This window comes from Acanthisitta chloris, unplaced genomic scaffold (assembly GCF_000695815.1).
Source record: "Acanthisitta chloris isolate BGI_N310 unplaced genomic scaffold, ASM69581v1 scaffold21716, whole genome shotgun sequence".
Classification (NCBI taxonomy): Eukaryota; Metazoa; Chordata; class Aves; order Passeriformes; family Acanthisittidae; genus Acanthisitta; species Acanthisitta chloris.
The window spans coordinates 64,606-87,607 of NW_008677899.1; the positions used below are offsets into that span (position 1 = coordinate 64,606).

The 23,002-nt window shown below is 45.1% G+C and overlaps 1 protein-coding gene across 1 annotated transcript in view; it reads left to right on the plus strand.

The window, feature by feature from the left end:
• LOC103804105 (zinc finger protein GLI2-like) overlaps positions 1-23,002 on the plus strand; it is a gene marked incomplete at its 3' end in the record, with an annotated part of 102,613 nt that overhangs the window by 53,175 nt on the left and 26,436 nt on the right. Inside the window, exon 2 of the mRNA XM_009076700.1 lies at positions 22,313-22,418. Coding sequence (XP_009074948.1) covers positions 22,313-22,418 — 106 coding nt within the window. The remainder of the gene's footprint in view (positions 1-22,312; positions 22,419-23,002) is intronic.

Genomic DNA, 23,002 nt, shown 5'->3' on the forward strand with positions numbered 1-23,002 from the left:
TGGGTTGGTTTTTTTTTTCAAACTGATGAGCACAGGTCTACTCCCTCTCTGCACTAAGCCTCGTCACAGAGGCAGAGTTCTGTGATGCTGGTCTCCTCTGAGAATTCAGGCTATACTGTCTTTTCTGTTAGCTGCTAATGATATGGAGTCCTGTATTCATAGTGAGCCAAATGTATAGCTTCGTGGTGGGAGTCCTTTCTGCGTGGTTTACCCTTTCTGTTTGTATTTTGGTTGCAGGGGACTTGCAGCCCCTCCCTCAGACCTATCCTCCAAGGAGCAGTATGTTTTACCTTAGAAACAAGATGCAAACACAGAGTCATGTTCCCTGCATAGTTAGTAATGCCGATGACGCTCGGTGTGCTACGCAAAATGCCTGGGGCCGTACAGAGCTGCTTTGTGCAGACCTGAGACCTGCTGTCTGTCTGGTTTTTCTCTGAAAAATTTTTGCGTGCGTGATGGTGGGAAAATGGAGGAGCTGGAGGAAGGGCAGGAGCCAGGTATATTAGGGCAGGGGCTTGCCATATCTCTGCCAGCTTAGCCCTGGCCTTTGCCTTCTCTGGCCTTTTCATGTCCTGTCTACCTGGCAGCAGCAGTGGGGCTGGGAACGCAGACAGGCGCCAGTGGGAATCTGCAGCCCCTCTTTGAGTTCGACCCACCCAGGCTCTGAAGGCAGGTCTCCATGGGTGAGTGATCAGTGCCTTAAACAATCATGCTGCGCTCTCCCGGCATCTAATTACCAGGACAAAACAGTGCGTAATAATAGATATTGCAGAATAGCTTATTCTCCTGGAGGATTTGATCCCAACCTCAATGAAGTCGGTGGAAAGACTCCCATTGATTTCAATAGACTTTACGTCAGGCTGTTAGTGTGCTGTTGTCTGCTTTGCTGTTAACTCCAATACGCTTTTCCAAAACTTTTTCATTTAAAAGAAGATCTCGATATCATAAATTATGAGCAAGGAAGTGCTGTCCTTTTCAGAACGACTGCCCCTCTATCTTTTATTGTGACGTTGATTGCTAGGAAAATAGCATCACTTTTGAATATCACCTCATTTAGCTGTAGCAATGACAACTGATAATTGCTTGTGTTTTTTTATTTTCCAGTAAGTAAAGCTGTGCAGGAGTTTGTCCTAACATCATACCATTTCAGGAGCCTGGCAAAACATTTTATTTGCTTCCCTTGCTGAAAGCACACACAAGGGCTGACATATACACTACAACACTGTTCTCCTGTGCTTTCACTCCTTGTGGCTGCAGTCTCATTAACATTGCTGCATGTAAAAGGCTCCTAAGACTCTTTTTGTAAACTAAAAGTTTTCTCATTTGGTATTTTCATGAGTACCAGGAAAATATTTCGACGTAAACTGGTGGATGAACAGTGAAAATTTTTATAATTTGTATTACATATACAGTCTTTTAAAAATATAGTGCTTCAAAATTCTTATGGTCCCATGGGATTCCATCACCACACACTACTCTGGGAAAAAATGCTTGTGTCTAACTAACACAACCAAGTCTCTCAAAATGAGCCATTTTCTTTAGGAAACTAAAATTTTAAAAGTAGATGATGTTCCTTTGCTGCTTCTTGATTTGACCCTGGATGAGAGATACCATGCCTTGGTGAGGACTTTGACTGAAGGCTCAAAACCCAGGGAGTGAGCCTTAGAAGTGCTGAGGCAGATGCAACCTTGACCATGGGGGAGAAGGTGTTGGGAGGAATGGTGCACATCTGGTAGGGGGTGCCTAAGGGTGGTGATATGCCCAGTAGTGGTGGTGATGTGTTTAAGAGATGGAGAAGGAGTTTGATGGGGGAACTGGAAAGTGCTGACAGCCTTGGAGCTCAGAAACCCCTAGGGAAGGAGCTTGAGAGGAGTGGGAGTTTTTCTAGAGATGGCAAAGTGGAACACCTATTGTCATTGTGTTTAGGGAGATGGTATCGAGGCCAGACATTAAGAAAAAAGAAAATACTGAGAAAAAGACATTCAGAGCTGCCCCAGGGGAGGGTGCTTGGGAGAGGACAACCAGTGGGTGGCTTCTTCCCAGCCAGGTGCCATCAATGCATGTAGTGCAGCTGCTGAGCATGGTCCTGTCCCAAACCCAGAATTTCATGAGCTATCAAAAATGGAGGAGGAAAATCAGTACCAGAAGGGAAGGTTTCACTGCCTCTGTTGCCTGCTGGGCCAAGGAGGAGGGGGTATCAGCACAAGAAGGAATCCTCTTTGATCCCTGCACAGGCCTCATCCCAACTCAACAGGCAGTACTGGGCTGTGTATAAACTTTAAACTACAGCCGTCCTTGCACACGAGTATGCAGGTGCCTGAGTGGTGTTTTCTGTCTGCTGGGCAGACAAACCTGAGGGACGAGCTGCACTGAGCACCGCACTCAGCCTGACATGCCAAGTCCAAGAAAAACAGCACGCTTTGCCGCCAAGAAAGAGACAGCTAAATTTGTCTTCAGACTACAAAGATTTGGAGCAGGATCCCTGCAAGGGGAAGCTGGTTCGTCATGGTTCAGATGATTATTCAAAATGCATGAAATTTGCGTGGAATTTCCTTAATCTGCCTTTATAGGAAAATTCCTTTCCCATTTCCTGAGGGCAGGCCCATATTGTTGAAGGCAGCATTCTTTAATGGGGGGATATCATCTATTATAAAGGATCACGGGTCAAAGTATCTTAACCCAGATCAAGGGCAAGGTCTGTGGGGACTGCCTGGAGCCTTTCGCGGTAACTCACAATAAAGAGCCAATTATAGAGCGAGCGGCTGACACCAAACCCACACCGTGGCTGCAGACGGCGAGTGCACCTACTTGGGTCGTGCATCTTATGAAGGGAGAAATTACTGTAGGTTCAGATTCTTGAGCAGGCTAATTATGCCTTTCCAAAGTGCGATCCATGTTGCTTAACACTCGCTGTATTTTTCTCAGTAGTTTAACCTTGATATCTTTCCTGGGATTAGAGAGTGATGAAAGGTTGAATTATTTGTCTCCGAACTCCCACTGCGAGCGGTCTGACTGCATCTGTTCAAGTTCCTGGTTTCTCAACATCGGTGTTGCATGTGATGCTCTGAGGGTGTTAAACACTAAGATTGTATCACTCTAAACTACTTTTATTTGCTTGGGATACTGTTTACTGGTTTGAAAGAGTCAGCAGTTCCAGGAAAAAATAGAATAGACAGGTATGGAATCCCATGGAATTAAAATAAAACCTTAAAATTAAGGGGTTTACATGCATGTGCACAGATTTCTGAGCAAGCTTTTGTAAAGCTATTTGCAATCAGTTATTAAAAGATTTTTGTAAAATGAAGGCAGCTTTTTTTTTGCTGTGGGGAAACTGAGGCACAGCTTGGAAGGGAAACCTTTCAAAGGTTATTGAAGATGAAGGTACATATGTGGTTCAGGACCCTGGCTCTGGCACCCACCCAAGGTGGGAAATTGCCTGGGAAGAGTACTCTGAAGTATTGTGGTGTGCATCTTCTGGGATCTTCTCTGGGAGATGGCCACTGCTGGAGATGGGACACTGTGAGCCATGTCTGACCTTGTGGGGCTGCTTGGAGGTCTTTGGGTAGTGCTGGGTATTGCAGCTTCTGGTCAGGAGATTGGGAGGAGAAGGGGACTGAATGTACCATCCATTTCTAAGTATAAAATCTGCTTATGGTGCTGTTTTGGAAAGCACAACAGAACTGTAGACCTGTGTTTCATTCCTGTTTTATGTGTATACTTTTGACATGTCCAGCTGACTGGCCAAGCCAGGTGTTTGCAGATGAAGCCATGGTGTACAGAGAGCTCTGCAAGGGAGTGGAGGCTGCGGGAGGTTAGCAATGTGTGGGACGTCAGAGGCTGCTCCAAGTGCCAGGCTGTGCTAGGAGGTACTGTAACCTCTCCCTATGTCATTAAGTCTTATCTTTGCCACAGATGGTGATTGGAAAAGGCTTTTTGCAAGGCTGAACTGTAAGCAATAAAACTTACATTCTGATACAGGCATAGTGCACTTAGCTAATAAAAATAGCCTTGGTGTCAAAAGGTTTCAGAAAATGTGGCTAAAGATATTAGCAGTCACTGCATTTGCCTTTCATTTCTCTATAGACCCAAGATGAGGTGAGGTGATAAAAATGGGCATTTTGTTTCCACTGGGAGTCAGAGTCACAGAACTTTATTTAGGTTGCTGAGGGAGTAGTGCTGATGTTTCTCAATATAGACCATCTCCCTGCTCTTTTCCCTCCTTGACAGCTCAAATATACTGCCAAGTATGATAGGTTCAGTCTTGAGTATCCTGGTTTGGGCAGCCCAATTGCCTTTTCCTCTTGACCCAGGTTGGAGGACTGGAGCACAGGGAACATGCCTGACATGGGTGGGTGGAGACCTGGCCCTGCCTTTCTCACCACCTCTGCATGACTGGGCTGAGTCGTGTTGCCTCGCTTGAAAGTACAGGCCATGAAAAAAGGGATAACTGTGCTGTAATGGAGATGAGGATGTGCACCATGGTTTTCCTGAATGCTGTCCAGCACCAGCTGGAGCTCTGTTAATTCAGTGGAAAACTTTGGAAACTATGGTGTTACTGGATGTAAGTAAGTGTAGCGAAACCTGACTTAGAGAGAATAAATTAAGGTTCCTTAGGACCAGATGCTGATTTAAAAAAAGAAAAGAAGCATCCTGTAGTTGAAGGTAAACAACAACTAATGTCCCTTTTTTGCCCAGCTACTAACAGATTTCTTTCATGTGATCGCATAGTCATTTGAGTCAGAGGAAAATATATTAACCAGTCTGCCTGCATTTCCCAGTTGTATGTCAACCCCATGGTGTTTGCCAGGAGAGGTGATGGGGTACCTGTAATTTGAATTATACTCTAGAAGTACCTTTTTGGCTGACAGCTGTGGTTGCAACAGTTTAGAAATAATAATTAGCATTTATATGTACTGTCAAAGCTGTGTTTGGCAACTCTTTGGGGCTATGGATGTGGCTTGTGTTGATACTAGATGAGACAAAGGCAAGAGAAGATAAGAGAAGAATACACCCTAAGAAATGGGAAAAAAACAGTAATCTGGAAAATGGTTATGCCTACAAATTCATTTGCTGGCCAGCTGAATAACTGAAAATCTCAAAGGGAAGAGCAAGAATAGTTAAATGTAGCCATATACATTTGTGTTCATTGATTAGTTTAGAAAGGTGGCCTGTCTTCCCCTTCTTTCACATCATAGCTTCTCCTGTTCTTTTTCTTCCTCCTCTTCTCTTTTCTTTACTAAGTGAACACGTCAGGATCAGTACCAGCTGATTCCTGAAGAAATGTAATAGGGCCCTGTGAACCCACCGCTGTGGTTAGGTGTGCCATCACCTCCACCAGTTATGGCTTTGACAACCCAAATGATGCCATCATGGGTTTATCTGAGCCCTTTCTTTCCTTCCTCTTCCTCAGCAGCTCCAGCGATATTTCAAGGTGCTAGTGCCTACCTGGCATTGTTGTTTCCTCAGGAACAAAGTCACTCTTCTTGCAATGTGGTTTCTTTTTCTCCCCAGTCCCTGACCCAGATCCCTTCTCCTTTTGAGCATACACAGGCTGTTTGCTTACAAGTGAAGAGTTGTGAAATCAGGGTTGGTGGTGGGAAATTGCTCATTTAGGTGTTCAAAGGCATCTGCTTCTGGAGCTCTGCTGTTCAAGGGAGGATGTTGATGATGCTCCCTGGCATTTGGTGCCTCGTCTGAGTGACATGTCCAGTTTATACTGAAAACTGTTCATTTGGGCCTGGGTGAAGGAAATTGTCCTTGGACTGGGACCCAGGAAACTGAGCCTCAGTGAGAGCACCAGCTGCTGCCAGTGAGGTGGTGCAGGTGACATGACATGTGATGACATGAGATTAAGGTACCACAGCTTCCTCAGCTGTCAATGCAGTATCATTCACATGCATTAGAAATTCACTTGTAATTTTCAGGAGGATAAGTGGAAAAGTTCCTCTATACTCTCAAGAAGAGTGTCGCCAGCTTGGAGGAGCGCTCATGTAGGCCATACTTGAGTTATCAAACCCAACAGCTAGAGGCAAATGTCAGCTTATCATAACTGCTCTGTAAACAGAAATCATCACATAATCTTTTGTCTCACTCATCACATTCAGGTGACAGCCCAGGAAGCCTATTAGCAAATGCCAACACGCCTACTGCACTGGGGCGAGTTACATGCCTGGGTTAAACACCGCAAGGGGAGTATGGAGCCTCAGCAGGGTAACAGCAATGAGTCACCTGAAGTCAGAGAAGTGCTAAGTGATTTTCTCATGGGAAAAACTGAGATCTAACATCACCAGGATTGAAAACCTTTTATTTTTTTTTCCTTCAAAGTTTCTTATTGAAAATACCATGCGTGATAAAAGAGGGTCATGGAAAGAGAGTGCATATACCCGTACCACTCTGGGTGGGTATATTACAGTCTGAATTTTGCAGTGGGAAGGTAAATTATAGAAGTAACCTGAGCCAAATGCATACCAGATCTGGGAGTAAAATTGCAAGAATTACAGTACATACTTCAAAGTAAAGTGCTTGTACTAATAGCCTGATAGCAGTACCTGTTTCAAAGTCAGAAGTGTGTTGTCAGTAAAACACAGTGTTCACAGATGTTTTGATCTGCCAGTACTGCATTTCTGAAAAACTTAATATGCCCATTTCTGCTGTTGCCCTAGTTTGAGGGCCTCGTACATGAGTGGTTGTGTAGATCCCATCGTGAAATGGCACACTAAGCCCCAAGCAATGGGTCAAAGCAAATCCAAGGGTCTTCCCCAAGCCTCTCCTGTCAGGATGTCTGGTTGCTTTTCCTGAAAGCACTGAAAATGAGAGAAAAGTCCAATATCATGCTCTCTCCATTGTGCAGTGGCTTTTCAACTCAAAGCCAATGCTAATGTCACTTTCAGCAGACAATAAATGAATAAATGAAACCCTAAGTGATACCGAAGCTGTTTGCAATGGGAAGTTCCCCATCTTGCAGATGTCTCAAGGTAGCTTGAAGTTATCAGCACACATCAGCCAGGCTCTGAATTGAGAGTGGGGAAACAGCTTCATTTTCTGCTCACTGAGGACAGGCACTGATAGAGGGGCATGCTGCAGAATCACCCAACTTGGAAGTGAAATGTGGTCTTTTGTACATGGGGTAAAGAGAGTTTAAAAGAAAAAAAAAGGCAACGTCTTAGCCACAAATTAATAAAACCATACCAATTTATGCAAAACATGAAGTTCCAGGGACCTGTGTCATATTTTGAGGTGTTTTCTTTTTGTGCATCCTTTAAGATTAGATGTTTTCTAATAAGACTACCTCTCCAAAGTTGGTGGGGGGGTACTGGTGATCATTTGGTTTGTTGTAGCTTAGCTTAAGACTGTGCTTAACTTTAGTTCCCCACATTGTCACTTTTAACCCAAGAGAAAGGGGTTTGCACAGGTTGTCTTAAATAATAGAATGCACATAAATCAAACAGGACAGTTTTTGTGGTTTGATCTGGCCAAAGTAATCTACTTCACTTCCCAAAGTTATGGGATAGATTGACTGGCTGAATTAATACAGGGAGTGATACAGGATATTTGAACTCTTGTCAGTTATTTCATTCTGCTTTTTCCCAGCAGTAAAATGGATTTGTTCTGAAACCTGGAAAAGAAAGAAATAAACTTGGCAGATGTAGCCAGTTTATGATTTATTCTGAGTCTGTAGCCTGATCCAAAAGCCACTGAAGTCTACAGAAATCTTTTGGGGGATTTCAAAAGGAATCTCATCAGACTCTTGATTAATATGCTGGGGAGTTGGGGGGCACATGTTTGGGTCCAAGGGAGTCTTGCAGATCTAATCCCTTTTTTTCCAGGGTTTGCATTCTCTTGGTGCACATCCTTTCATGCAAGTCTCTCAGTGTTCCCTGAACCATATGTATTTGGATTAAAAGGTAATATGAGAAGTGCTAGGAAAAGCTGGAGCCAATTCCCATTTTATTGCAGGAAGGCCTCGAAGTGATGTGAGGAGGGACAGTGTGTCTGACATCTGGGGCTGTGGGAACGTTACTTAGCAGTTGCAATAGAAATGGGGGTTTCTTGTCAGTCCTGTTTCACTCATGTCCAGACTCTCGTACTCATGTGCCAACTCGGATCAAAATCGGGGGTGGAAAGAAAAGGAGGAGAGGCTTGGATCGTGTGATCTAGCACGAGCCCAACTGCGAGGGCTGCTTAGCAGGCAGGCGGCTCATCTTGGGGTGGGGGTGGACCAAGGCAAGTCACAAAACCTTGTGCTCTGGTGCACTTTGGATCTCAGTTTCATGCAGCAGTGTAAGTGTGTGTGACCTTAATCAAGCCGATTAACCTTGCTGGAGCATCTGGAAATGAAGATGAGAAATAATTGTAGCAGAATTTAGCATGCAGCACTTTTTAGCTTTACAGTTATCTGCAGTGTTTTCTAGGCTGGAAAAGTTCCAGATTTTTTAAGATGGAAAAGGCCACTATGTGATCTATGAAAACTAAACAGGCTTTGCATCTTGATTTATTCCTAATCTTATTATTGTGTGACAGGATCAGTTATCTCTTAAGGGGTGGTATTAATTAATGTTTACAAAACATTTGCAGTTCTTGGGGGAAAATGCATCACAGAACTGTGTTATTACTTAAGCAATTTATTAGATGGCACCCAAGGTGTGAAACCCCCTCCTTGTAACTGCAACCATGTTTCAGTGTATATTGTGAGCTTTCAAACTCCTTTTGCAAGATTTTGCCTTTTAAAACCTTATCATTTTTTCTTTTTTTTTTAAATCCCCTTGAAGTGGGAGGGAATCACAGATGATCTTTCACATGATTCTTCCAACACCCAGTCATTCATCAGCAGAGACTTAAAGATAATAAACTTTTTGTTTCAGGCAATTACTTAATCTCGACAAACTCCTGTGTTAAGCAGGGCTATTAACTGAGCAGGCCATAAATCAGCGTGTTGCCAGGTGGGTGAGTCTCCTGAACTGCAATCACTCTTCAGGACCTTCCAGAGACCCCTTACAGTCTTAAGCACCCTCATTACACAAGCAGCATGCTAACAACCAGCATTTTGCATGAGCTGCCTGGAGAATCTGCTGCAAACTGCACTGGGACCATTTTTAATACTGGTCGGGAAATTTTCATACTGAGGCAGGATGATACATGGGAGTTATTAGCCTGCACCTAAACCACAGCTGGGTAAAACAGATAACTTCCTCACCCCTCTCCTCATCAGACCTTCTGCTTAGGTAAGAGCAGCAAGCTGCCTTATGCCTGGTTAAAAGCCATCTCATGCAGTATCCTCTCAGTCTTTATGGACAAGGAGTCCTTTGGGGACTGGTGTCCTGAAGTATGAAAGCTCCCAAAACTCTTCTTTAAAGGCTACCAAGATGTTTATCACCTGGGTATAAGTGTAAGAAAAAAAATACCCAGCCCTGCAGTGTTATCATGACTAGCAGAGAACAGACATCTTTTCTTCCATTTCCAGAAAGAAGTTTGGTCAAAATTCACAGCAGACTCTGCATGGTTTTTCTCCAGGCTCGATCCGTTCAATTTTACAAATAATATAAACAGACCTTTCATACGAAGGGGAAATTTTTCAAGCCATTGCCTATAGGAACAGTTTGATTTCAGTTTGTTTTAGTGCCTGGAGGAGCATATGCATAAAGAAAGCAAACTCACTACTGTGGTTTGGATTGGAGAGGCTCAAAATGCCAGCGCTGAATTTGAAGCACAGCCTTGTCCTGAAAGATTGAGCAAGTCTTTGTAGCACGAGGCAGTACAGGTGTCCCTGCGATGACAGCAGGCAGCCCTGCAACGGGAGAGTCTGTTCAGGTAGGTCTGTGCTCAGGGCGGGCTGGCGTGCCCTTTCTTGTTGGCATTGGCACCTGAGCTTTCACAGGATTTAGGCATCTGCTTGGGAGTTTTTCTTCTGCAAGGCAACTTTCCAGCTCCTGCAAGTTTGCTGGCTGGGTGAGCAGACAGCTTGTGGTGTGCTACCTGATAGATTTGGGGAAATGCATTTAGTTTGCAATGTCCAGTCAGTCCAGCTACTCCATATATATAGAAGCACCCATGCCCACCCAGGACCAGCACCTGGGAATTTGGGTTGCAAGAATCAGCCCTTGGGAAGGAGTAAGTTATCTTTCAGTGAGATGCACTGCTCAGTCCAGTCAGCCCTGCAGTCATACAAAAACATCCTGGCCACCATAATGGAGTGTGCTGTGATGTGGGGACAACTGGCCAAGGGAGGTCAGGACTAATGCTTCCAGTGGCAGCCTGGGCTGGAAGTGGCTGCTGAACAGCAGCCTAAGGGCTTTTGCTTATTCTTCATCAGCAATCTCATGGTAAACTGGTTCAGGGAGTTGATCCAGCCAAAGCCCTGTGCAATAAAATTTTAGGTGATTAGTTTTCAACTGGATGAACTCCCTGAGCTGGCTCAGTGTGTGATTGCGTGAGTGCCAGTGCCACCTCCAGGGAGGGGTGTGAATGCGTGGCTGGGGGCGTGAATGCTAAAAGACATCTCCATCTGTAGACCTGTTCCTAGGGACGTGGCTTGGGATGATGCTCCTCAAAAAACTTTTATTTGCATCAGTGGAAGACACACGGTCAGGCCTCTGCTAGATTTGCTATCAGATGAGAAGTGTCATCCAGAGAGCACTGTGTGCTAGCTGATGTGCCCTCCCTCTTTCTTCATTCACTGTTTTGCCCTTTGGTACTCCAGCAGTCTCATCATTTCCAGTCTGAGGCTGGTGAACTACCCTGTCCCTCCACATTTCACCAACAGAGATCCTGGGCTTGGTCAGGACAGATGCAACTGAGGGCATCACTGTTGTCTGGTGCTTCTGTTGCCTCCTGGTCATAAATGTCAGTTAGTACTTTCTCCCATAATGCCTCAATCTAATGGTAATATACAATTTTGCCTTGTATCTGAAGCATTTGCACTTTTGAGAGCCAAAGAAAACTGTTCAGATGGAAAATCGAGTTCCAGGAGCAGCTGAGCCATATTGAGCAACATGTTCAGCTGCCTATGGACTCATGCTCTGGTTTCCTGCTCCCCAGTCTCTACCACGGGAGGTAGGGCCACTGTCAGGACCACATTTGCATGTGCATCAAATGCATTTCTCTCTCCTTTGGGTACCCAGAAAAAGAAATATGTTGAGGACTTGAGGCATCTCTTACAGCCTGGTATTGGGGACCATGGGAGAAAAGCAGGGGATATTGGGCACTCTGGGCACTCAGCAGTCACAGTGAGATTCACACAATCCTGTTTCACCAGCTGTTTTAAAGTGATGTGACTTCCACTGTGAAATGAGCTTTAGTGTGAAATCGGCAGGGTTTGCCATTCCTTGGCCTGGTCCCAGAGCAGTCAGGGGCAAATCCTCTTGGCCCATTTTTTCTGGAAATTGCTGGCTTAGCTGGAGGTACAGGCAGTTGCTGCACCTAGGATGCCACTGACTTCCCAGGAAGCGGGATGGTAACAACTTGTGGAAAATTTCTCTCCTGCAACCTGTAGGCATTTTTTTATTCCAGTGTTTTTTTCTTGAGGGATCTGTAAGTTTTCATAGAAGTTTTTGAGAAACTGATTTTTCTCCTACTGCCCATCCAGGCAGGCACAAGCTGAACCACCATCTGGTCTGCCCCACCTCCCTGCCTGCCCCTCACGTGCCGGGATTTCTTCCTTGCTGGTTGGGATTTTTCTTTTTCTCTCTCTCTTTTTTTTTCTTTTTTTTTTTCTTTTACTTCTTTCCATTCTCTGGCAGCAGCTGTTGGGAGAACAAGCCTCAAGATCCATCTGGTTCTTCGAGCTTATCGGGCTGTGTCTTTTCTCAACAAAGCAGCAGTGGCTGCGCTTTCATACAAGAGTTACATCATATAACAGCAACTTGCTCGAAAAGCAAACCGCCTTTTATTCGCCTGTGCTGCCTTTCTCCCTTTACAATTGCAGCCACAGCCGAACCACAATGTAACCTCAGATCTGAGTCAGTCTAGAGGGCTGCTTTTCTCTTTTTCTTTTCTTTCCTTTCTTTTTTTTTTTCCCATCTTTTTTTTATTTCCATCCTCTGCTTTCTGGAGGAGTTGGCACAATCTCGTGTTATTAGGACATAAGCTAGCTTGTTCTAGTGGAATTTCCTGTCTGATTTTAATTTCCCCCTCATTTTTTTTTCTCCACTCAAAGTGAGACAGAAAAGCTTTTTAATTGCACTGCCGTAGGTTGGCCTTTCGGGATATTATTATTCTTATTAAGTACTTCCTGTTGGGAGGCGGCACATGAGTAGAAATAACAAGGATCTCGGTGCAGTCAGGGCTTGTGGCCTCTTTGTTTGTTAATAACTGTCAGATTGGCAGCGTCCTCAAAACACATCTTGGCCTGACAGCCTGGCAATTAAGTGATTTTCAAGACTCTCAACATTTGCAGCTCAAGACCTGTGGAATTAATAAGCTGCATTTGGCCTTTTGGGTTTCTTTTCTGGTATTCAGTGGTCATACCTCCTCATTCAGCTAATAAAAAGGTGGCACTGGTGGGAAAGTCTTGCTCTGGAAATGCTTGGTGTGGAGGTAGAAACTCCTGATCAGGAATGGTGGGGTAGACTGGTATGTCTCAGGTGGAATTTACATCCTGCGACTTCTCCAGCAGCACTATGTGAGTGTGAGCAGGTTGCCATATGCCATGTGCCACTGTGCTGCTGCTGTTTCACATTTCATTGTGTCCCAAAGAAGAATTCAACTTAGCAGAAAAAGGCAATTTTGTTCTAATTTCCCATGAAGGAAAAATTCTCAGCAATCTCTTTCAGAAACTTCACATGTTGGCCGATATTGTTGCAATAAAGTCAAGGCATTTCAAGTTCATCAATTCCATGTTCTTCTTGTAGTGAAGAAAAAGAATACATCTGAAACTATCTTATTCTCTTCTGTGCTGTTTCTGACAGCAGTTACAGGTTCCTGGAAATCATTTTCTGGCAAAAAAACTGTTCTGCCTTAAACCTGTCCCCAACTCCAGCTCTTTGGGACTGGAGAAGCTGGCTGATGATAGCAAGGCTGATCAGAAAACTTTTCTAATTACTGTTCTTCAGAAAGCCATCAGAGCTTCAGTGTTTGGGCACCCCACTGTGGGACTTCTTCATGCTTTCATGTTATTTACCCTTGTCAGAGGTGTAAAAAAACATAATGGTTTGTCCCATGAAGACTAGCATGTATCAGTTACCTGAAGGCCCCAGGAATTCTTGTAAAGTAATAGATAATGCATCACCTTCATTCACAGATGCTCATCCGAATGTTTGAAAATACTTCTATAGACTTGAATGTATTCATCCCCCCACACCATTTTGAACTATTTGAAAGTTTTAGGTACAACTTGTTTTGCAAGAGCAAATCCGAGACTTTGCATGCAGGTTATCAGCAGGCATCAGAAAATTCCTGTTTTCTCACCAAGAAGCGAAGTGCCCCATTTTTGGTCACACATGAAGGATGCTGCAAAGCCAGCTGCTGCATGGGAGCATGTTGAAGAGTTTTCTGGGGTTGCTTGTGTCTCTGCTGGCAGCAACTGTCCCCACCACTTTGGTAGATAAGGCAGAAAGCCCCTTATGCCATGTTTTGGAGATGGTAGATAGCAACTGAGGAATTTCAGGATTTGACTTCTTAAAAAAAATTCTGTGTTCATGTAGAAAATGTCAATGAACTCTTACATTTTTAATCTAGATTTTCCATGTAGAGGGACGGGCCATTTTTAGCCTCACTGTAATTGTTCCATCTCTTTTGCCCAGGAAAAGACTGACAATTTTAATGCCCTTACCAAAGGTCAGGTGGTGCACAAGAGAGATCTGAGTGGAGCTGCCAGGAGCTTCAGGATGGGTTAGACATTGAGATGAACAAGTATATCCTACTTCCATTAGGGCCTGAGTTCATTTAAGTACAGTGTCTCCTTCTTGGGGTGGGGAGGAAATTTATGGGCAAATTCCTTCAGTGTTGCCTTGAGTTGGCCAGGGGGCCGCGGGGGGAGCTCACTGATCTAATCTCGCCCCGTCCCGGCTGCAAGAGCCAGCTCGCTCCGCAGACGCCTGCCTGCCTGCCCTGCTTTTGGACACAGCCCACAGTTCAGCAGCGCTGCCCAAACGCAAAAACAGTGGCCAGGCTGAAACGTGTTCCCTGGCTGTGTGGCCACCAGGACTGCATTTCTGCCTGTCAGGTGCCAGCAGTGCCTGTGTCCTAGACAGGAGCTGTGTAAGGGCAGCTTCTCAGCATCTTCAAAAGACATCTTTTGTTATTCCACCTGAGCTGAAGCAGTAGAAAAAAACTTTGTAAGAGGATAAACTCCTCTGGGCCGTCCCAAGGGGATGGGTGATTGTTGTGATTGCTTCCAAAGAGGTTTCCTCTGGGATGCTGGAGGGGGTGAGCCTTCCATTTGCAGTGTCTGATGGAGATGTTTGTTGTGTCCTCATGGATTTTATAATGGCATTTATTATACAGGTAACCCCTGAAATGGGCTTTATTCTGAATAATAAAAGTACACATGGGCATCCAAAGGCTGTGTTCCTGCAGGGAGCTGAGAAGGGCAGCCAAGGGCTCCTGGGACTTCTGTGGTAGTAAGGGGCATGCAGGGGGCTCCAGCAGTACTGGAGCAGAGAGACAAGCCTCCTCAGTGTTGTCCTCTGCTCCTCACTGCACCTCAATTTCTCTGAGTGTGAAGTCACGCTGCCTCTGTCCTGCAGGTGCTTTGAGGTGTCAGTACAGTAATGCTTTTTCATGGCATTTTTTTATGATTTTATAGCTGAAGGGCAATGTATTTCTTATTATTTCTTGTTTACTTTTCACATATCTGCATCCCGGCAGGGCCTTTTCTCCTTCCAGCTCTCCTGCAAGGTATTTACCATTACCTGAGATGCTTGCCCAACAGAAGTTAGTTGTGTGATCTATATTTCTTACCTTGATGGGAAGCTTGGTTTGCTGTACCCAACCCATGGTTAAACTAAGCACGTTGCCTTCTCCAACATCCTGGCTGGTGTTGTCTGAAGAAGTAGTTTTATAAATCAGGCTACCACCATCTTTCTTCATTAGTTTCGTTAGTAGGAAACTGGTTCTGTACCTCTCCCTGGATGGAAACAGCTGCCTGGATGTATTTCAAAACAGCCTGTAGTGCTTGGGGCAGGAGAGGTCTCCCACAGGTGAGCTGGTGAGAGCCTGTCTCTTCTTTTTCCTTGCTATAATGTTCACAGTGGCCCAGAATGGATATTTCCTATTATTTTACCTGTGTAGTTCCTCTTGTTTTTGTCAAAGCCACTGAGCAGGTAATAAAACAACAGAATAATTAACCAATAATAATTGAAGTATGCTGTATGAAAACCAAACCAAATGCTAACAAGCCAAACAAAAGGCAAGCAGTCATGGTGCAGCCCTGTTTATAGTGCTGTCTGCTGGAATCATTATACACGTTGATATAATAATACTGAGCGCTTAATTACCACATCATTTTTAAAGTGCTATATAAACATTAGCCAAACCTCTGAGGTAGGGAGGTATTATTATCTCTGTTTTAAAGAAGGGAAATTCTGACAAAGCAAGGTTAGTCAGTAATTTAGTGTCGTGAAGACAGGCAGCTGATGGGGTGGGAGAAGAGGTTGCTGCCTGACAGCTGGTTTGCCACAGTTTTGGAGACAGAAAAGCTGGGCTGCTGAAGCACCTCAGATGGCTTTTTGTGAAACACTCAGTGCTGCAATTCAGGGTAGGCAGATACTCCCCCATACAGCTCTCTCTGCTTAGAAAATTCTCAGGTTGGTGTAATTAGCAACAGCGTAAGTATCCCTTTTTGAGAGAGGCACGCAGTTGGTGTATTTTGCAAAGTAAAGTATCTAAACAATGCTGAAATGTAGTGCTCAAAGCGGGGTGGACTAAGAGGCAGCTACTGTGTCCTCGTGTGTCTGCTCCCCCTCCTCCCGGTATCGATCTGAGTGGTGATTCTGGGAATGGCTGTCCCTGCAAAGCCCTTAATATTCTGCGTCGTGGTACATGACTTCATCCGAGGAGAATCCCACAGGCACATCAGCGTGATCTGCTCTGTCATGTTTCTGTGACCCAATTTTCCCTGTTCTTTGTCTCAGACCTTCTCTGACCCCAGGCCTATTATCCCTTCCAATAATTCACCCAGACCATTATTAATGGTGCATTAACTTTGGCTGCGCTTTCAGTGAAGATGTTTTTCTTGTGCTCATTCATTCGCTCAACTCACTTAAACAGCTAGATCATTATTCTGGGGACGTCACACAAACACAAAAACATCTCCCTTGCCGACACCTAGAGTCCTGCAGCACTTTGCCAGAGGGGCAGCCTTCCAAATACAACACTGAAACGCCCAGGAGGGACTATCAAAGGGAGTCAAGTAGCCACACACACACTCAGTCGCCCAGGGCTGGGTTTGCCTCCCCTGCTTGCACACCATGTCTGTCCAGGGATGCTCTGAACCCACTGACCCAGGAAGAGTCTGATGTGAGGAAAATCACTGCAGGAAGGCTGGGGAGTAAAGCACAGGCCCATCTTTGCTCTTTCACAGCCATTACAGTCATTGGATGCCAAAATACATCCCTTTAGATGTATGATGTGGACATGTAAAATTGGGACTTAAGAAAGCATAACAAGAAAAACAAATGCAGCTTAAAATTTCATTCTCACTTGATACTTTGGGCTTCTCTGGGTAATGACTGAGTGAAGAACACTTCATGTTTGTTGTACTTTAACTTAGGTCTTGAGAAGAGAGTGAGATTTGGACATCCAGGAGAAAATGTGGGCAGCAAGAAGAGCCTTTGCTCTGGAGATGGAGAAAACTAGCAAATGCCTCCTCTCATGTGTTAGAGGTTTCCCTGTAGTGTCTAGTGCAGACAACAGTTATTTTCCTACTCTCCTTTTCAAAGAAACTGGACCTGGGAGAAAAAAATGAAAAGCAGCATTACACTTTCCCCAGTAAGAGGGATGTGGACCATCACAGCATGGTGCTGCTGCTGTGGAAGCACTTGTGGACTCTCACCAGCATCTTCTGGGACATTTCCTTTCCCATTTTTATTCTGTGTCAGCTGCTTGTGCATAGTTGCTAATGACACCACGGTGACAGGAGTGTGTGAGCTGTTGTCTGGAAAAGTTTTTCTCCCACTAACACAAATCAATCCAGTACCCTGGGGCTCTGAAGCCTCTTACAGATAAAGTTGTAGTTTCTGCCTGCTGTGATTGAGGTTCAATGGATAACCTGCTCTTGTTGACTGTGTAGGCTTGGGCAAGTTATTTTATGTCAACTTGTTTTATCCTCTCTTGAGTAAAAGAAATCAGGGCTGTGTTTCAAGTGCATGTTTGCTTCTCTTCCTAAGGAGAGGGCTAACTTTGTTAGTCTTTGCAAGGTAGCTTGTGATTTATGAAAGCTGTGTCCCGTGCATCACTAACCCCATAGTAAATCAAACCAAAAGGCATCTCAAGAAGTCAGTATTTGTTTTCCCTCTTTTATAAAATGTTAAATTTTTATGGGTGTTTTTGCAAATTTGTTGAGAAAAGCACTACAAGTACTGAATTATCCAGACAGTTATCTTTCACTGTTTTTCCTCAACAAATTACTTTCCCTGTTGACTGCAAAAAAGTTTATGCACTATTTCTGGTGGCAAAGAAGCTCACTTAGAGGATGGACTGCTTGTTCCCCCAGAAGACTGTTGGACATCCATAGGAAAACTATGGGGTTTTAGCCCATGTGGTGGCCTGTGCCACTCTATGTGCTTTACATAAAGCAGGGGAATCCCAGTACATACTGGGTGGTACTGAGAGTGGGGAGGGGATTACTTCTCAGGGTCTCTTCCCTGCCAGTCTTGCTGCAGCACCCCAGTTGCAAGTGGGAACAGAGGATGTTCTTTCAGCCTTTTCTCAAGGCCTTTCTGAATTGTTTTTGTCAAAGTGAACTGCAAATGAAACCCAATTCAGCGCTGTGGGCTCTGGTTTCTTTTCTTCTGGTATTTTCTTATTTTAACAATCATATATATAGGCTGAAGTATTTTGAATAGGAAAAGCTTATTTGACCCTTCCTAACTGTCATTTTTGGTCTCAAAAAGAGGTGCTGCTGTGACTGATGATGGCTCCTTTGCTTGCTATACAAACCCATACGTGCAGTCTGTGTTTCTGTTGAAGCACAGGTTTATCTCTGGAGATAATCAAAAGCCTGCATCATCCTTAAAAAATGCCTGTTTCTGATGCCCCCCTCCCCCCACAGTTCCTGGGATTTTCGGCAGAGGGACATCCCCTTTAAACTTGCATTTCTGCCTCATATCTTTTCTCTTTGAAGCCAGAGGGTTGGCTGGCCTCTGAATAGACAAGGATGAGAATACAGCAGTGGGAGGTCCATGTCTTGCTCATAAACCTTGGGCAGAAAATCAGCTCCGACAAGTGGGGACAGGTAGCAGAGTCTTCCCCCTTATCAAATGGCTCAGCAGAGCAGACACATTCCTGCACGAGCCGTGGAGGGGTGGAAGGTGTGGGCTCCTGGCTGTGCCTTGCTGCTCTGCCGTCTGCTTCGCCCTGGGAGCTGCGTGCCACTGACTTGATGTAGAACTGTGTTATTTCTGTACAAAACACTCTGTTCTCTCATCATCCCTGCCCCTTGGGTGCTGCTTTTGATGTTTTCTTTGGGTTTCTCTTCCTTGGGCAGAAACCAGAGAAAATGTTTATCTGTGGTTCCAGTGCTTGGGGACTTTTGGAGGTGCCATGCCATTCTTTTGCACCTCGGTATGTTGTACTGCATGGCTTGGTGTGGCCCAACTTTTTCCAAGGGGAAAGCTTTTCCCAGTCCTCCTGCTAAAACAATCGTCATTAGTGCTAATTGGGCAGGTTTGGGATTAAATCTGCAAAGATTGCTTGGGTTTGGTAAATCCTCTGCCACTGCAAAGCAGATAATGCTAAACAAAAGATTGTCTTGATTAGATTAAAGTTGGCAAATTCATTGCCCTAATCATGATATTGCCCTTCCCGTGGCTATTCAGGAATACATCACCGTAACTTACTTGAAGTAATTGAATATAATTGTCTTTTTAACTCGTATGTGTAAAACATCCATCTTTGTTAACGGCGTGTGTTGCTGTCCTGCTGCCAGCTCCCAGTCCTCTTCTGGAGGGGTGGGAACAAGAAGCAGAGCCAGGCTGACGTTTATGAATTGGTAGTTGATTGCCTATAAAACGATTCTTTATTTCTGACCAAGCACCTGGAAGAGAATAAAAAGGAACAGCACCAGTCACTGGAGCCCATAGGCTTGGCTGGTGCTCCCAGGCAGGGAAGCAGAGGAGAAGTCATGAAGTGGGACGCTGCAAGGGACTGTCACCAAAAAACAACCCTTCCCCTCACCCTTGGTGGCAGCAAAACACAGAGCATGTGGTAGGGTTGGAGATGGAAGCAGCAGTGTGAAACAGGTGCCCAAAGCAGACGCATTGCTGATCCTCCCATGGGCCAAATATGTTGAAATGTTAAAAACAAACCAAAATTACTGGTGGGAGGGAGGAAGTTCATGGAAATTTTTCTTCCATTAATAATCAGAGGTGCGAGGAGGGAGAAATTCTCTTCACGTGTCAGTTTTGTACCAACAGATAGCTAGGAAAGGAGGCCAGGCAGCAAACACCCTGTGTTTTCTATTTCCCAGCTCTCCCAAGTGACAGGGAAAGACTCCTTTAGCACAAAAATTTCCAATATTATCTCAGCAATCAATCATGTAGAAATGCAGTTACAAAATAAAACATAACTGTCCTGGCTCCTTAAGAGCTTCAATTTGGGCTATTTTTCTCAATAGGTTTATAATTTTTTGTATATTAAACTGTTCTAGGGAATGGACCAAAGGATTAGGATATGACCCTCTGTGTAATTAAAACATGACCACCATGGCCAACAGTTTCAGCCTGTGTCAGCTCACACTTTCCTCCACTTTGGGGGTTAACTCAGTCCTGGACCTGTCCATTACAGGCAGAGTGCCACTCTGTTTTGAGAGATTGCTAAACGTCACCTATAGGGATGCCACCAGTGTGGCTCTGGGCTGGCCCCTGGACCAGAGAAGTGTTCCTGCTCCTTTGAGCTTATTTGTATGGCATAAATATGGAGTAAGTACTGCAGGAAACCCAGTCTAGGGGCTCAGGTTGGAAGACATGTTTGTGTGATCTCGCACTGGGCATCTGTGCAGGGACAGTTGATTTAGGGAGCATCTTTTTTATGTGATGATGTAAAAGCTCCTTGCCCCACTCCCTCTGGTCCTCATGGCAGCCATGGGTTGTGGCTGTAGCTGTAGCTGTGGCCAGGGGACAACAATTTCCCCAGGGAGGAAGACAGCAACTTTAGGTGCCAGCCCAGGCAGGAGTTTGAGCTGAGCATGGTTTGGGAGACCAGAGGCAGTGCAGTGCTGTGTGAGTGGGGGATGGGGTGTGACAGCTGAACTCTGCTGCATTTTTGACCTGGAAAAACACTGGTTGCCTCTTAAAATGAAGACTCCTTACAAGTGTCCTTATGTAACAGATCATCCCTACCAAGGACGGTTAAAGGGTGAATCTTCCTTCTGTCAAAGCAGATCCTAAAGGATGCAAGTTCATTCTCTCCCTGAGCTGCTTTTGGGAGAGGAGGGGAGGGGAGCAGAAGCGGGGGAGGTGGTTAACAGTTACTCTACTGTGTCCTGACATTAGGCGAGCTGCAAAAATGCTCCCAGTGTATCAGGTAGTGTGAGGTGCCAGCCCTTCGCTGGAGCACGGAGAGCAAGTCTGCTGCAGAGTCTTAAATACTTTCCACCCCAACTACCTTAGCTTAACGCCTTTCAGCAGAGTTGGCAGGAGGGTTGTTTTTGTGTAGTCTCTCACCTCTCCCGGCAGCCTGGCTGACGCGCCTGTGCCATACTGTGCTCAGGGATTGTACATTGCAATGGGAGTAGGAGCCTCAGATCCTCTTGCTGATATGCCGGGAAAGACGTATATGAGGATTACACGCAGGCTTCGCGCGACGGACCTGAGAGGAGCACAGTCCCACAGGACAGAGTCAGCATAGCCCTGTTGCAGCTGGAGTCACAGATGCGAAAGGCTGAATTTAAAGTCTTTCATAGAAAAAGAGTTTGGCGTTTACTGGAGTTTGCTGAGCATCAGCGAGAGACTTGGCCCAAGCCTTGACACTTTGGTTTTGGATGGTGCTTCCCCACTCTACAGAGAGATGGTACCTTTCGCAGAGGCAAGTCACAGTGAAATACTGAGCACAAACTGGGTTTTGAAAAGCTCACTTAGGAGGTTGGTTTTGTTTTGCTTTTAGTCTCCAGTTAGACAGAAAGGCCAGGAAGCCAGAGAAATAATGGGAAAACCTGCAACAATATTAAGAAATCTATAATGAAGATCTTCTGACTGTGAAGGCACAGCAAGACCAGCCTTTTATCTTTAAGCTGATGACTGGCAGAAATCTAGAAAGGGTCATCTTTACAGATGCACCGAGCCCTATCAGAGGGTGATTGTATGGTATCGCTGTCGCGATTGTATGGTATCGCTATCGAGGCTCTGCTAATTGTATTTCTTTAGCTTCTCTAATTTTAGCAGAAAAGGCCCAGGCGGCCAGGCAGCATTGTCGGGGGTGGCGGGGAGAAATAACCTGATGAATTTTCCATCAGCTCAACTCACTCAAATATTCTTGCCGTTAACTTTTGGGGTCAATAATAAATATTAAAACCTGTAGATTTAATAAGTCAATGTAGGTGTTCGCTGCCTTTTGAGACCACTTTATCTTTCCATCAAAGATGAAACAAGCTTCTCAAATGAATAAAAAATAGGGCCTCAAGTGATTACAAGTGAGAGCAATTTGGGCTCCTCTCTCAGAACCTGGCAGTAGGCACTTTTGAGCCTCTTCTGACTGCCTAGACATTCCGCATTAGCACTGCTCTTGCTGTTATATTTTTAGGTAAATATTTCCAACTTGTGTGTACAGACCTTCAGGAACGGTGTGCGCTGCCACTCCAGGCTTGAGGGACGATGCAGGTCTGGATCCCACCAGGCTCTGTTGAGTCTGATTTGCGTTGCAAGTCTAGTTTTCCTTGGTGCTTGCTATAATCTCCTCAAGTTCAAAGAGCGCTTAGCTGCTTGTCTTTGTCAAAAACCCTGTTGGAGATCTTTTATGTCGAAGATGTAGGATTTCTCCGCATGACTTTGATTATTTATTCATTCCACTTCTCTGGTGTATGATAGCGCTGATATCATGAAGACCCCTTGTCTTGCACTGCTCTTGCTCTGAAATTCATGGAGATTTAGTGCCTTTGAAATTGTTTTAAAAGGGAAGGAAAAGTTTTTGAAGTCCCTTTTTTTTCTTCTATTCCCCATAACAGTGCCACAGCACATTTTTCCGGCCTTCCACGCTCCTTTGCCAATTGACATGCGCCACCAGGAAGGACGATACCATTACGAACCTCACTCTATCCACGCTATCCACGGGTAAGTCTTCCACCTTCACTCCCATGCCTTGCTAAAACATCAGCCACCTGCAGTATGCCAAATCCCACTGCTACAGTCCCAGGGACTTACTGCCCTTCTGGCAAGCTGGCCCTATGGACCACCCTCCCCCTCATTGTCCCCATTCACTGACAATGCTGACCTGCCTGGCAGGAACATTTTACAGCTCTGTTAAGCCTATAGAAGTGCCCTGTATCAGCAGAATGGGAGTTAGGGCTTCTTTGTCATTATCCAGCTCATGTCCCAAGAACTGCCTTGACTTGTGTTTTTGCACCCACCGTGTTTCTCACATCATGCCTTGCCTGGGTCTTTTCTGGCACCATCTTGGCAAAGACCCAGCATTGCTTCCTCCCTTTGCAAACCTTATGTACCATTTCTCCCTGCCTGCTGGCTTGGGGGCCAGTGGCAAAAGGCCGTAGTTCAGTTTGATTTCACCAGACAACAACCTGAATGGGCTGGGTGGCATTTTCTAAAATGCAGTAATAAGTCAGGTCCTTGTATGGGTGTCCATGTCCACTCTGGAGGGCCAAGACTCTGCGTTTTGGTAGTCACCTTTTCATGAAAGC